Genomic DNA, 14,081 nt, shown 5'->3' on the forward strand with positions numbered 1-14,081 from the left:
TGCTGATACTCGCAAGAATGACTTTCCATTGAGCAAAATAATACTGCTTTGAAGTAATATACATCATTTAATATGGTTGTACCTGCTACTCCTCTTGGCACGTGCTCTGGCATAATACGCTTCATAAGACCTGGGTTTCAGTTCCAGAGCTTTTGTTGCAAAGTCCTCAGCTATGCCAAAATCCTGTGGTTTCAGATAGGAAAGTGCATTTAGTATTTGAATTTAAATATCAAATGCAGCACAGTTTAAGTAACTAGACTGGAAAATGTTTGTTTTGCAGAAATTATTTGAGCCAGTTCCAATAAAAATAGTGTTTGTGTTTGCATCTTCATTATATAGATCTAAAGATCGAAGCTTGTTGAATGAGACAGAACTCAGGCTGCAATTATTTTTATTGACCAGGAACAGAAAGAGAGCAGCTTATTTTTCTGCTGGTTTTTACTGCTCTCATCATCACTCTCAGGTGAATATTTAATGACACGGACGCATTGTGATTCTGTCCTTGAGCGTGAGGTCAAAATGGCAGCCTTGAATGTGAGATTGTGAACACTGCTGTTGAATGTTTAATGATGGTATCATGTAGTCTCTCTGCTGGCCCTTACTGCCTGCATTCTGATATAATATGTGGATTTAGCCAGCCCACTCGCATGTCCACTGTAAATAACCCCCTGTAGAGACAAAGAGAAAGAAAGTGCGCTTGGTCTGCCAGAGAGAGTGACCTTATCACATCACATTATCTGCTCCATTATTCATCGGCCACAGTGACCCTAAGGATGGCATTTTTACACAGTCCGTTAGGACGTCTGTCATCACCAGGGTGGGTTCCAAATCTAGCTGCAGGCCACACACATCTATCTCTACACTAACAGCACACAGTTATTTATTATGTCACCACCTGCTTCCAGGTCTTACGCGTACATTCTGTTTACCAGGGAGACATGAAATTAGATCTGAAAAGCAGAGATATTTTTACAGTGAGCTAAACTGCTGATGACATTATCTTTTTATGCTGAAACAGATAAATTATATATCTTAAGGAACCATCTACCTTGCCTTGCCAGCCCTCCTGCCATCCCATCAGCGACTAATAAACCTGCCTGTGTTAAATAGCGCATGAGCAGTTTGATACAGCTGTGGGCCTTACACTGGTTTTCCTGCGGCAGCGGGAAAGGTTTAGATAGAGGGAGACCCGCAGGTCTTTGAGCCCTTTCAGCTCCTCTCCTTGCCCCTCACGAGGTAACTTCCTCAGGGCATACTGGTATCGCTGGCCTGCCTCCTTCATACGTCCCTTCTGAGAAACACACAGGAGGAGAGGAAGAAAAAAACAGACATAAAGAAGTAGGGAAGACAAATTTTGACAGCTAATCCACAAAAACAAGTGTCTGTTTAAATAAAAGGCTGCAAGGTTTGCCACACCCTCAAAACACACTCTATAACATTCACCATAGCATACCTTGTAAAGTATGTTCCCTTCCTCCATCAGCTTCTGCAGCAGGATGAGGAGAATGTCTGGTTTGGAAGAAGCCATAGCCCACGTAGCATGACCTGATGGAGGGGTACAAATTTTTATCTTTCTATTATTTGTCTCGCCTTTTCTCTCTTATTTTGTGTCTTACATAAATCATGTACCTGATCGATCATGTGGAGCCGTTCTGTAGCCTTTCGGTTGATGAAGGAGAGCAACCGAGGACGGAGAAAGAGAGCAGTAAAGGGAGTTAGAGAAGTGGATGTAAAACTGTAGGTGCTGCAGAATAGAGAGTAACAATAAATAATATATGGAAGTAAAATAGGCAAATATAAAGTAATATAAATGCAGAGCATGCAGGTGCAAAAGTATAGCACATACATACAAATCTATCCAAGTGAGCTGAGTCTTCATTAATTGGTTGAAGTCAGATACAAATATAAATACACTCTTGAGTAGTCTGTTTAGCCAGATAGGTGTTGATTCAACTTTATGCTCATTTAAGAGGCTGTACTGCAGTTTGTGGAGCTGTTTAACTGTGTCATATAATATTAAATGGCTTTTGGAACATTCTGTTTTGAATATAAAATTCCTAGAGGTGGGATTTACTGCAGGGCTGTTATGGTAAGCATTGTAATTATACCCATCTTGGATCCTTTCTTAAGCAGCGAGGCCACCAGGGCCGGGTTCTGGCAGCCAGTCGTCCGGTCTGAACCTCTGGCACCGTTGTTTTCAGCTCTCTCCAGCACTGCTCCATGTTCCACCAGGCAATGCACCTGGCCATGCATAGAGTAATAACATATTGAGCAATGAAAAAAGTGTTAGTGTATTTCAATCATTTGGTTGATTACACACTGTATGCTTCAATACATTGGCAGACATTAGCAACAAGGCTGTCTGCCCCTTTATATCCTGATGATTTTGGAAAATTTTTGATCATCAGATAGTTTTGATTACTGTCCTGCTGATCAATAGATTACATGAATGAGAGTCAAAATGCTTGGGTTGAAGTTTTTTTCCTCCACATGAACTGTGATTGCAAATTGACGTCCTGCTTTGCAGATGCAAATGATTATTATCAAAATTTCAGTAATTATGATTTATTTAATTTGTCTAAAATAACTTAAAATGTGTTCTGTAAGTGTGAGACAATTATGTACTGTATAATTATAATGTTTGGCCACCTATTGACTTCTCCACCAAGGTCTCTAAACTGCATCCCACCCACAGGGAGAAAAGAAAATTCATCTTTTTGTTAAGGAATATTTACAAGTAAATGCAAATAAAAATATTCAAATAAAGACAGACCTATATTTTTTCCCACATTATCAACATCATCTAAACAACAGTGTGAAACCCACTGTATCTGCATCCCCGTTAAGGGCAGCTAGGTCAAGAGGAGTCCGTCCCTGTCTGTCTGGTTGGTTCAGGTCTGCGCCTGCCTCCACCAGAAGCTGCACCGCACCTTTCTGGCCCTTCTGACACGCCCAGCTAAGTGCAGTCAGCCCCTCCTGATCAGCAGAGGACAGAGAGGCACCTGGGACCACAAACAATACAAATATTGTCCTGCAGTTCATATACATTTAGCAAACATGTTAAGATATTAGTGGGAAAGGTGGGGACTCTCACCATTTGACAGCAGGAGTTCAACAGTGCTCATGTGGCCCTCTGAGGCAGCCAGCATCAGTGCAGTACGACCTAGCTTGTCGCTGACGTTGATATCTGCACCTTGTTTCAGCAGCAATTCTGCAACCTGGGAAACGGAGGAAAATTATTCCAAGCAATAGAAAAAAAGACAACTGGTTAAATGAAGAACATCCTGTGCCAGTGACCAGACTCCTCCTCACCTGTGTGTGACCGTGTTTGGTGGCACTTAGCAGCGGGACCATCCCCCTGCGGTTGGGTATCTCCAGGCTTGGCCCCCGCTCCAGGAGGAACGTACACATCTCCATCCTCCCTCTCCCTGCTGCCGCGCTCAGTGCTGACAGAGGGTAGGCATAGAGATGAGATGACGAGGCGAAGGAGAATATGTAATTGACACATTTAGGAGAGAAGTAGGAGCAGGAGTGAGAAATGGAGAGAAAAACAAGGCTGGTTATTTCCATAATCTATTTGATTTTAACACAGGTGTTGTAGCTCTTCATATTTCTTCATCTTTGCTTAATTTGTTGAACTATAACATTTTGCTGAGGCAAAGTTTTAATATTTTCTGTTTTACAGTTTTTCTCAATTGCTAAAACACTAAACCCTATTGTCTGAACCAAATGCTCAGTTGCCTGAACCCACTGATTGATTCAATCACTCTTTTGGCAAAACCATAAGCACTTTTCACCTGTTTAGACACAACTTGCCAACACATTTTCATTGTGATGTACCCATGCTGCATAATGGTGAACCTAGGTGACAAAAGTCAAACACAATTAAAGCGCAGATGTCACCACTTGAACACAACAACTCAAAATTGATTACACTTGTGGCTAATGATGTGAGGGAACATATAAAGTAAGCCAGTTCAGAGAGCACTGGTTTGTGAGGCCCTACAATGGATAGAAATCTGAGAGGAAGAGTTTGTGTGAGAGGAGGTCGAGGTGGCTAGCGAAGACCAAGAACAGTAATATCTGATGAAATCAGAGCTACTGTGATTGACCATGTTCTTGTCCATGGTATGAGCATGAGGGAGGCTGGACAAAGGGTACAACCAAACTTCAATAGATTCACTGTGTCCACCACAATCCGAAGATTTAGAGAAGAGAACAGGTAATTACCTTTTTTTGACATTATAGTACAGTATGTAAATGTTGACAGCAATTACTGTATGACATATGGCCTAGTATTCCATGTTTTTTTTTTACTTTATTTTTACATGGGCTTACTGTACACCAGTGGCAAACGCATAAGATTTCTGTTTTGTCTTTTTGTACAAGTGCTAAATGCACAGGTTTTTTTGTTTTGCAACATGCATTTAGCCTACAGTGAACAATAAACATCTATTTCTCCAGCTTCATGTCCTGAGCATTGTGTTTTCTATTTTTCTACGTAGTGTTTAGTGACTGTTCAGTAGTGTTTTTAATTTTGATTGACTTGGGGCACGATTTGACAACATAGTTCAGTTTTGAGTACAGATTGAACTGTTTTGAGGTGAAAGTTTGGTTTTGCAAGAAGAGTCTGAGGTTTTGTGAATGTAGCTTGAAAATTGTGTTTTGTGTTCACAGTTTAGAGAAAAGGAGAGCAGCTTTCAAGAAATGTGTCTTAGCAATCGAGAAAAACTGTAATACAAATCAAGATATCTGACAAGTACTAGACATCAAAATTGCTCAAAGACACCAGCACTTTCTTCTTCAACAACAAAAGGAAACAAAACACAATTATTTTCAACCATAACTCTACACACTAGATAAGCTCCTTATCCAGCCATTGTTACTTTGACAAATGATGATCATTGGTCCTTCTTTTAGTTTGAGTCCTTCAGCTAATTGCGCAGCTGGGGATAGAGGCAAGGTATTGATGCCATTTTCTAACCTCCAAGTACCCTTGATAAATGACATCATGTTTCATGTGACCATGTGACCACATGCTTCAGTGAACAAATTGATTGTATAATACTGCCTTTAAAGAGAAGTTATCGTCATATGTGAGACAAAGAAAAAACAAAACTGTCAAGTAGTCTTTGTTTAAGGTGACTTTGTCCAGCTGCACAAAATAGTAACAGGGTTAGTGAAGCTGCTGCTTTAAATATGCAAACTGAACCAGTGAAAATAATATTCTTATTAAAGAGAATATTCAAAAGCTACGATACACTGTATGCACTACTGTCTTGGGTAATTGTATTAGTAATAGTAATAGTAATTAGTAAAGTACAAATACAAGTAATCAGACTTTAACATGTATCCTCGACTGATCATTTTATCTGTGCAAATGGACTGTAATCCAATAACACTAAACATAAACATGAAACAAAGCCCTCTGTACATGCAAAGGTGAATGTTTCAGAGGGCATTTCATGCTCTCACTTTTTCCATCTCAGCACTGGAGGGGACTGTGTAATAAAATTATACTCTAATGGTGCTGTAGGCAGAGATACAGGCTTCATCTGACATGCTTTCAGGAAATGGACTGAACAGAATTCTGCAAGCTGCACTATCGCATCTGTGATAGAGGTAAAAGTATTACAATTGAATAACAGCTGCTTTTTAGATGCTACAAATGTGGCTGGACAAGATGTTCTGTGTGATAAACGTGATGTGCCATCTGACAAAAACAAAAAACTATTTACAATCGAATCAACTATTTGATATCAACCAGAGCATCCTAAAATCATAATACTGAAAATAAATGGGTATCCATCTATTACTGAGCTCCTGCAGCTCCAGTAATAGAGCTCACTGTGCATTCATATGCAGGTAAATTAGCAGTTTAATATTTATTGCACAGAGCTAGAATGTTCCTAAAATGCAACCATAAAGCCCTTGAGCATGACCCACACTGATGGACAGAAAGAGGTGAGAAAGCTAAATTTATCTGACTGATAGGAGAAATGCACCCGTTTCTCCCCAGAGAGAGTCGTGAGTGTCCATCTGCACTGCCAGCTGTTCATCTTTCAAGTCCAGCAAGCTCTTCACCACCTGCAGGAAAACACAATTTTACAGTCCTCTGTATTGCTGGCTTGCTGTGCAGAAAGAAAACCAAAGCACACACAGACCTTGACCAGAGCAAACAGCAAAACACATCTAATAAATCCTCTACATCAAACAAGGACAGGCACCATGCTCTACATAAAAAAAATAAAATCAATTTCAGCAGTGTCATTAGGACCTTGAGCTGATACGTACCTGTGTGTGTCCCACACTAGCTGCAGCTGTAACTGCCTGTTGAGCTGCCTGTGTTTTCCCGGTCACAGTCTCATTGCTGTGGTGCTGCTGTGGATCAGTGGGGATCTCTGCACCCCAATCCTGGCTTAGCAAGATGTTGATGATTTCCGCATGGCCTTTCAGCCCGGCATGAACCAGCGCACACTGGCCACTCTTATCAGCATGGCCCACCTGGCACAGAGGGGTACACAGAAGGACTTACAACACTGGTCCTGACCGGTGCCTGTAATACGCTGGCCTAGATCAGGCCTGTTCATGTCTTCTGTCTCCCAGAATAGATCCTGAAACTGTGGTGAATGTAAAACCAGGGCTGTTCAGGATATCACTGGTGTAAAGATACTGAGACACAGAGGGTTCTGTCACAGATTTAAATCTGATTTATCCATGGTAATTATCCTGGTCACACCCTCCAAAGCCACATTTGAGTCTCTTCCTCTTTACACAGAAATGACACTGACCTTGGCCCCTTTCTTGCAGAGCAGGCTGACAATGTCGGTGTGTCCTGCAGCGGCGGCCAAACAGAGGGGCGTCATGCCGCTGTCAGTGGTCCCATCTACAGGAGCGCCCATTTCAAGCAGCAGAGCTATCATCTCCACATGCCCCAGGTAGGCGTGGACGGCCAGAATGGGGGCGTGTCCTACCACCTCTGTACACCAGGTCACACTAGCGCCACCTAGCATCAACAGACGACTTACCTGCAGGATGAAAAAGATGAATAGTATATCTCTGTATATAAGATTACATATTTGGGTTTATGAGTGTTTTTCTAATGTAGAGCATGTGTATGTCACCTTGATGTTAGGTGTATATAGGTTCCTCAGGGAGGCCAGCGCAGCGGACAGACTGTCCGTGCTGCAGTTCACCCACATGGCCTGGAGAACGCTAGAGGACACACCTGTCTTCTTACTCAGACCCTGTGTGTGTGTGTGAAAAACATGGAGAGATAGAGAGAGACAGAAAAAGAGAGAGATTAAGCTTGCTCAGATGAGATCTGTGGTGCAGAATTTGAATTGTGTCCCAGGAGTAAAGCAGTATGTACAGAGAGTGAGCCATGCATGCAAACAGTACAATATTCACTGTACCGTGGGTGTTCATGTATATGAGTAGTGCTAATGTGTGTGGGTGATGGTAGGGACAGGGGTTCACTCTTATTTGTATGTTTCTTAGTGTGTTTCTATGCAGTAATATACAGTAAAGTGCAGTATCTTATTTGCGTGAAGCCTTTGGGAATCGAGGAGATTCACAAGGGTTTAAGTACAATCAGTTCCAGTCATAAACCTACATAACAAGTTATATACGTAGTATCACAGTTCCTGTTACCTTGAATATGTGAGCCTTGAGGATGTGGTGCCCCAGTTCCATAGTCTGCTGCCGGTTCAGCTTGACCTCCTGTCTGGAGAACATGAAGGCCAGGAGAGCGTGGCCACTCCTGTAGACATGTGTATAGTGCTTATTTATCAGAAATGGCTTACGTTCTACCCTGCCAATTAAGATTTCTTTTTTGACAAGAATTTACACTTTTTTCTTGGTATATTCACACCTGACTTATAGTACAATAATCTTTTGCTGTATGGCATTTGACTTTTGGCCTCACCTTGGATCACAGAGAAAGTCCGTGCTCTCTCCATCTGCTCTCCAAACCAACCACTCTCTGAAGGAGGGATGACACAGCATCCGTGTGCCATCTCTGCGTCTCACCTACAAACACAAATGATACAGAAAATTTCTTAAAATGCAAAGGTACAATTAATTGGCATGATCGGCCCCCCGAGATAGCTTGTCCCTTATTGTCCATCCAGATACTATAAGTCCTTAGACTACCTTTAAAGTCGTAGGTGTAAGTGAAAATGATGCACTTCATAGCAAAACAAACAGAACATTCAAACCAAACAAAAGCTTGAATCATTATGTACCCTTCCATGCAGTCATATCAAGAGTCTTACCATGAATCCAGCCAGGCTGTCTAATCTCTGCTGGAAGTCCTTCCACTCCAGCTCCCCCCTCACACTGCCTGCATTCAGTGCCCTGAACATTTGTTCATCAGTCAGTGGGTGCAGAGACGCCAGTGCCACATTTAGCACTGGAAGTACCCGTTCAAAGACTTCTTTATCCGGAAAGCTCACATGACACATCAGCAGGTACACCTAATAGATATTCATAAGTTAGCACATGTAGTTAATGATGTTGTCAGACTGTAGGGGATTTACATTTTTCATAAACTGACTACTAAAGTTGGATAGGTAAGAACAATTACAAAAAAATATTTTTGTACACTTAAGAATGAAAACTTAAATATGCAACACTATATCAATCTAACAAATAACTCTTACATATTGATCAAATTAGTCAGTCCATTTGGGATTGCGTGTACATGCCTAAATTGGCATTGTCAGTGATGTTCAGTATGTTTTGGGGTATGTAGCCATGTCTGGGTATGTAGCCAGCATTGAGCTGGATTGTGCCAATCAAGCTCTGGGAGTGCTTAATTAGGTTGGCACAATGGTTGGCAAAATGATCACATGATCAAGTCATATATGTCAGATGTTTGTGTGTGGGTGGTCATGGTTGCATGGTAAATATATTACATGATCTGGATTATTGAAACCATCCACTGCAAAAGTGAAATAATAGAAGCTAGCATATTGGCTTCCAATTTTCCACCATGATTTGAGTTGATATGTCACATCTCTTAGACTCTGGTATTGTGGAACTTGGATCTTTAGAGTATTAACAACTTTGTTGGAAGCTCACATGCAACATCCTGAAAGTAAATGAATTACAGCAATAACAACTATGAAAAAAAATAAAAAAACAAGAGCGAAGCTAAATGTGCAGTATATATGGCCTATTCAAAACCATTGGTGTAAGCATTCCAGACATTTCATCATAAATCTGGTAAATTGAGATTATTTTGAGTTAAATACTTTGAAAATATTTTAAATAGATTATTCTACTAAATGATCCAATATTGTACTTCTACACAAGCTCTCGTATGTAACTGTTACTGTCCACTACCTGGGCCTACACATCTTTAGCACACCTTTCTGCATGGTTTTCCACATCCATTATCCAGTCATTGAATCATCACATTTCTAGGCCTTTGCATGTATAATGACACTTGCTCATTTGTTGTCCTATTTCACACTGATAATTTATGTATTATAATTATGTAATATAAAAATGCAGCTGTCATTTACTTTAGTCAATGTGGGCTATTTTTGGCACTTTGTATAAAGTCTTTGATCCTGTCATTTTTATCTTTTATTGATCTGAATAGAATGTGTGTCTACTTTTTTTTCCTTTTTGTGAAAAACATGCCTGAACAATGGTTGTCGCCTGTGTACCTTGTGTGGGGACATTGATTGCTTCAAGCTTCAGGCGAGATGCCATTTCACGGCAGACAGCTCACCGGGATGAGTGTTAAGTGTTAGACTGTGAACTTGACCAGATGTGGAGGAGGAGGTCAGGTCCAAAAATACACTCAAGGTAAAATGTGTATTTTTAGTATTTAGTATTAGTATTAAACACTATAGTTTACATAGTAAGTGAACTGATAACTTAATTAAACACACATTACTCCATACGTGTGGTTCGCAACACGTTTCCAATATTTATCCATTACTTTTATCTACTTAAACAATTTATTCAATACTTTTAGCTAATGCTAACTATGTCAATCATTTTTAAACTACTTTTAGTTAACTATTTCAACAGTTTTTCCATTACTTTTAGCTCAACTCTAGACCTGACTCAATATATATATATATATATATATATATATTTAAATCAAATTATAATCTTTTCAAATTAGATGAGTTTATTGACAATCTTTCCGTGTACCACTGGCAACTGCACAAGTACCGCTGGGGTACAAATACCCCTTGCTTGTTGGGAATCAATGCTCTACATGTCTGACCTCTGACAGGGAGACAGGCACCACCAGGTAGTTCCCTCCTTTCAGAGCCAGGTGGCCCTTGTGGAACAAATCCAAGGTCAGCTGAAGGTAGAGGATGGAGCCGTGGCTCCGTGTTGACAGGTGGCTGCTGAACTTGCTGAGGAGCAGCTGATCAGGGGCCGAGCCTGTTGGCGTGGTGACGTTAGCGGCGACCTGGGTGCTGCTGCTGACCCGGTGATGGATGTAGTCACTCAGGTCAGCACCCAGATCACTGCTGTCTGGCAGGATGTCCAGAGAGATGCCAGAGAAGGGAAGAACGGTAGTGATATCCTGCAGGAGAAGAAAACAGATAAATTATGGGTGCTTATTGGTAAAAACGGATGCCACACACAGGCACAAACACCTCAATATTTAAAGAACAGTAGGTAACATGTCTTTGGTGCATTAGCTAAGGACAAATTAAAAGCACCAAAATCAGGACCCATTCCTCAGATGCTGTTGCCTCTGACTCACGCAGAGCCATGGGATACAGTACAGTAAATAGTGTGACAATGACTCAAGCTCCAACATTGCTCACAGGCATCTCTCAGAGTCACATTTCATCTCCTCTCTTGCCATCCTCAACTGCTCAACACCGGCCAAAACCAGCTATGACTGATTGCAGCTCAGTTCCTCATTAACGAAGAATGACATTTGGTTCAACAACAAGCAGTTGACTTGTGGTCGTGGAATGTGCTCCACTTAACCCTTTCTCAACAGCTTGTGAAATATCCAGATTATTATACAAGAGTAAACACTTTCAGTGAAATGGCTGGTAAAAAGGGAAAGGGTGAATGATCATCAAATCAGGAAGCGGGTATACTGGAAGGGTGTGATAATAGCTGTACTCTTCATCTTAACATTTTGGTATTTAGTGCTTGCTGACTTCAAATGTATCGTGAAGAAAAATGTGTTTTGTCTTTTCCCAAACACTAATCAAATTATGTAACCAGCTGGCTGGCTGTCAAGCTCCAGACTCCCAGTAGTATTACCCTCCATTCAGGACATAATCCATGCAGCATTTGGAGACTTGGCTTTGGCATTGGACAGATGCGTCTGCTGTTTGGTGGGATTACCAACCGGATTGAGAAAATACATCAGACTCAGAGACAGCGACGGTGCCAAAAGCCACAGTGTCTATACCATGGCAGTAAAAGCACAACATCAAACTACACTGCGTCTGCAGGGAGCTAAGACAAAAGAAGCAGGTATTGGGAATACCTCTGTGATTTGGGTAACGTGAGGCAAGGTGAAATTTAAAGGGTGGCTTCACCCAAAATACAAAATCCTATTTTCTCACTTCACTTACCTCTATCTAGCCATCAAGATACTTCTATTTGCCAAGGTTTTGATATTTCTGCCACGTCCCATAAAGTGTCCAGAGCTCACCTGTAATAAAGGCTCTGCTAGGTGCTGGAAGGGCAATAACAAGTGGTGCAAAAAGAAGAACTTCCAATACAACTGGAATTTAATTTGTGGCATTTTTTCCAGAAACAGGGTCCTTGTTACGCCTCACAATCCACACACCTCAGTGTCAGAGTAACTGGGACATTTTATCTGGAAATACACATCCACCCATCCATCTATTATCTATTACCTATTACCCACTTATTTTTTGAAGGGTCGTGGGGGGGGTTACAATGGGTGAGAGGTGGGGTACACCCATAGATATATTAGTCTAGTAGTAGTATCTAGTAAATATTACTAGATTTGTGGCTAGATACCTCTACAGATAAGTGAGAAAATATGTTGGGTGAAACAATCCTTTGAAACAGGAGTGCTGTGGTTTAGAGATCACTGTAATGCTGTAATGTTAATATTCTCACTCACCACAAGGCCTGTCCTGACTGTGACCACCAACTTAAGACAGAGTGGAAATTTGGGGATTATTTTGGTAATGAAAGTGGCAATGGTGTCCCCATAGTCTGGTTTATGGAATTCTGCCTCATTAAGACTGTCAACCAATATGATGTAGTCTTCTTCAGGTAGCCTGTGCTCTGAATACACAGAGAAAAAAAGAGGTTGAAGTATATTAAAAGACCAGATATATTACATTAGCCATGTAAAGAGCACATAATAAGGAAACAAGATGCTATGATAGTTTTATACAAAACCTTTCATGGCTAAAAATGGTTGCATCTTTGTTTTCTAGCACAGGATATGTTGAGAAAAACATATGAGAAAACACCAACTGCTGATATTGATTATATTCTGCTGAAAGGGGCCAGAGGCCATTGTTGTTTATTAGCTTGAAAAAGGACATATCCATCATGTTTCACATCATCTAAGCTGTCAGTGCATCGCCGCAAGCCTGTGAGAACTCATACACTCAGACACAAGGGCTCTCCATTTTTTTCTAACCTGCTTAATAGTGATGGAGTAGACAAAACACTCCTCTGCTCAGTCTGTGGAGGGCTGGGCTATTATAACACATCAATCTAGCTGACTGACTGTATCATGAGAAAGTGAGCTGGCTAATACGTCCGTAACATTCACAGCCTCTCCAGAGTATTTTGTGACCTTGAAATCTTGTGGATGCTGATGATTCACAGGGGCAAAAATAACACTCATCATTTCCCTATGTAAATGACCTAACATCTGTTTCACACTCTACAGTGTTTCAAATCATTGACCTTAACAAAGGAAAATAATCTATGGGCCCATCACAGTGTCATTAATGGGCTATTTCACACAGGAGATGGCAGCAGGCTCCCTAATTGCAGGGTGAGGGAAGCAGACAGTTTTCCACCTTAAAACGGATGCTATTTTAAAATTTAAAAAGGTATTTAAAGTTGAATATCACATTTATCTTGAAGTGTATGTGTGTGTGTGGACATCATTACCCTTGCGCAGGCTGGCTATGGGCTCTAGGACACCCTTTCGGAAGGCAGCGATGGGGTCTTGAACGCAGGATCGCAGGCTTAGTGTGTTTTGTAGCTGAGGCTCTTGTACCAGCAGCTCCCTGTACGGGGCAAGCTGTGGTGCTCTGGCCAACAGGGCAGCAACACTGTGCACAAACTCCGGCACCAGGCAGGTATAGGTGTTGTCAGCCTGACAGAAATGGTAGGCTACCACCTGACAGGAGAAAGAAGCAGGTAATAAACTGAACAAAATAGGAGGTGGTGTATCGACTGGGAGGAACCCCACATGAATGTAAAGTTGGTCTGAAGTGTCTATGAAAACAACTGAGAAAGCTATCGAGAAAGCACTGAAAAGCTCTCAGTTTCCGCCTACTGTTAAGTCACGCATGGTGTCATGCAGGCTTCAATATCCTATCATGAGGTAAACACAACTAATCTGGTGAAAACTGTTGAAAAGTTATTGAGGATAAACCTGGCTGATTGTCTGAATATTGAACTTAAAACTATTTACACCTCTGTGTTTTTAGTCTTGTTTACATTTTGGCAAATCTGAATCATGAAAAGTCACGCTGTTTTGGCTACAGCAGTTCTTGTTCGCACTCTAAAAACAACAACCACCTGGATTACTTTGATATTGAAGAAAAAGTTTGATGAACGTGAGCCAAGATCTGAAGTTATAAGGAACACCTTTTTATTATGATTTTAAAATGTATTTATGGACGTTTATCCTTGAAAGATATCTTGCCATCACTGTAAAGAGTGAGGGCAGCTGATTGTAGCTGTGTGTTTTGTTTGTGTGTTTCACTTTGACTGAGTTATGACTCTGAGAAGAAGTGGTGTGGTGTTTCGTAAATTATGTCAATTGGATGACCAGTCAGTAAGGGGAGGGGGGAACAAATATCACTGCGCAAATTCAGATGCTGTTTGTATCTGTTCAGACACATTATCTGTTC

The 14,081-nt window shown here is 41.1% G+C and overlaps 1 protein-coding gene across 3 annotated transcripts in view; it reads right to left on the reverse strand.

The window, feature by feature from the left end:
• LOC122879176 (protein TANC1-like) overlaps positions 1-14,081 on the reverse strand; it is a 35,216-nt gene that overhangs the window by 2,288 nt on the left and 18,847 nt on the right. For 2 of the 3 annotated variants that reach the window (XM_044202980.1, XM_044202992.1), the window contains 17 exons: positions 13,111-13,342; positions 12,098-12,264; positions 10,250-10,558; positions 8,277-8,477; positions 7,928-8,031; positions 7,654-7,762; positions 7,125-7,247; positions 6,792-7,028; positions 6,295-6,504; positions 6,006-6,087; positions 3,313-3,446; positions 3,095-3,218; positions 2,827-3,002; positions 2,109-2,241; positions 1,630-1,659; positions 1,145-1,545; positions 83-183 (listed from right to left, as the gene is read on the reverse strand). In XM_044202980.1, the coding sequence (XP_044058915.1) occupies positions 83-183; positions 1,145-1,545; positions 1,630-1,659; positions 2,109-2,241; positions 2,827-3,002; positions 3,095-3,218; positions 3,313-3,446; positions 6,006-6,087; positions 6,295-6,504; positions 6,792-7,028; positions 7,125-7,247; positions 7,654-7,762; positions 7,928-8,031; positions 8,277-8,477; positions 10,250-10,558; positions 12,098-12,264; positions 13,111-13,342 (2,873 nt within the window). The remainder of the gene's footprint in view (positions 1-82; positions 184-1,144; positions 1,546-1,629; positions 1,660-2,108; positions 2,242-2,826; positions 3,003-3,094; positions 3,219-3,312; positions 3,447-6,005; positions 6,088-6,294; positions 6,505-6,791; positions 7,029-7,124; positions 7,248-7,653; positions 7,763-7,927; positions 8,032-8,276; positions 8,478-10,249; positions 10,559-12,097; positions 12,265-13,110; positions 13,343-14,081) is intronic. The other variant, XM_044203001.1, reaches the window with a different exon arrangement.

Source organism: Siniperca chuatsi, linkage group LG1, assembly GCF_020085105.1.
Source record: "Siniperca chuatsi isolate FFG_IHB_CAS linkage group LG1, ASM2008510v1, whole genome shotgun sequence".
NCBI classification, from domain to species: domain Eukaryota; kingdom Metazoa; phylum Chordata; class Actinopteri; order Centrarchiformes; family Sinipercidae; genus Siniperca; species Siniperca chuatsi.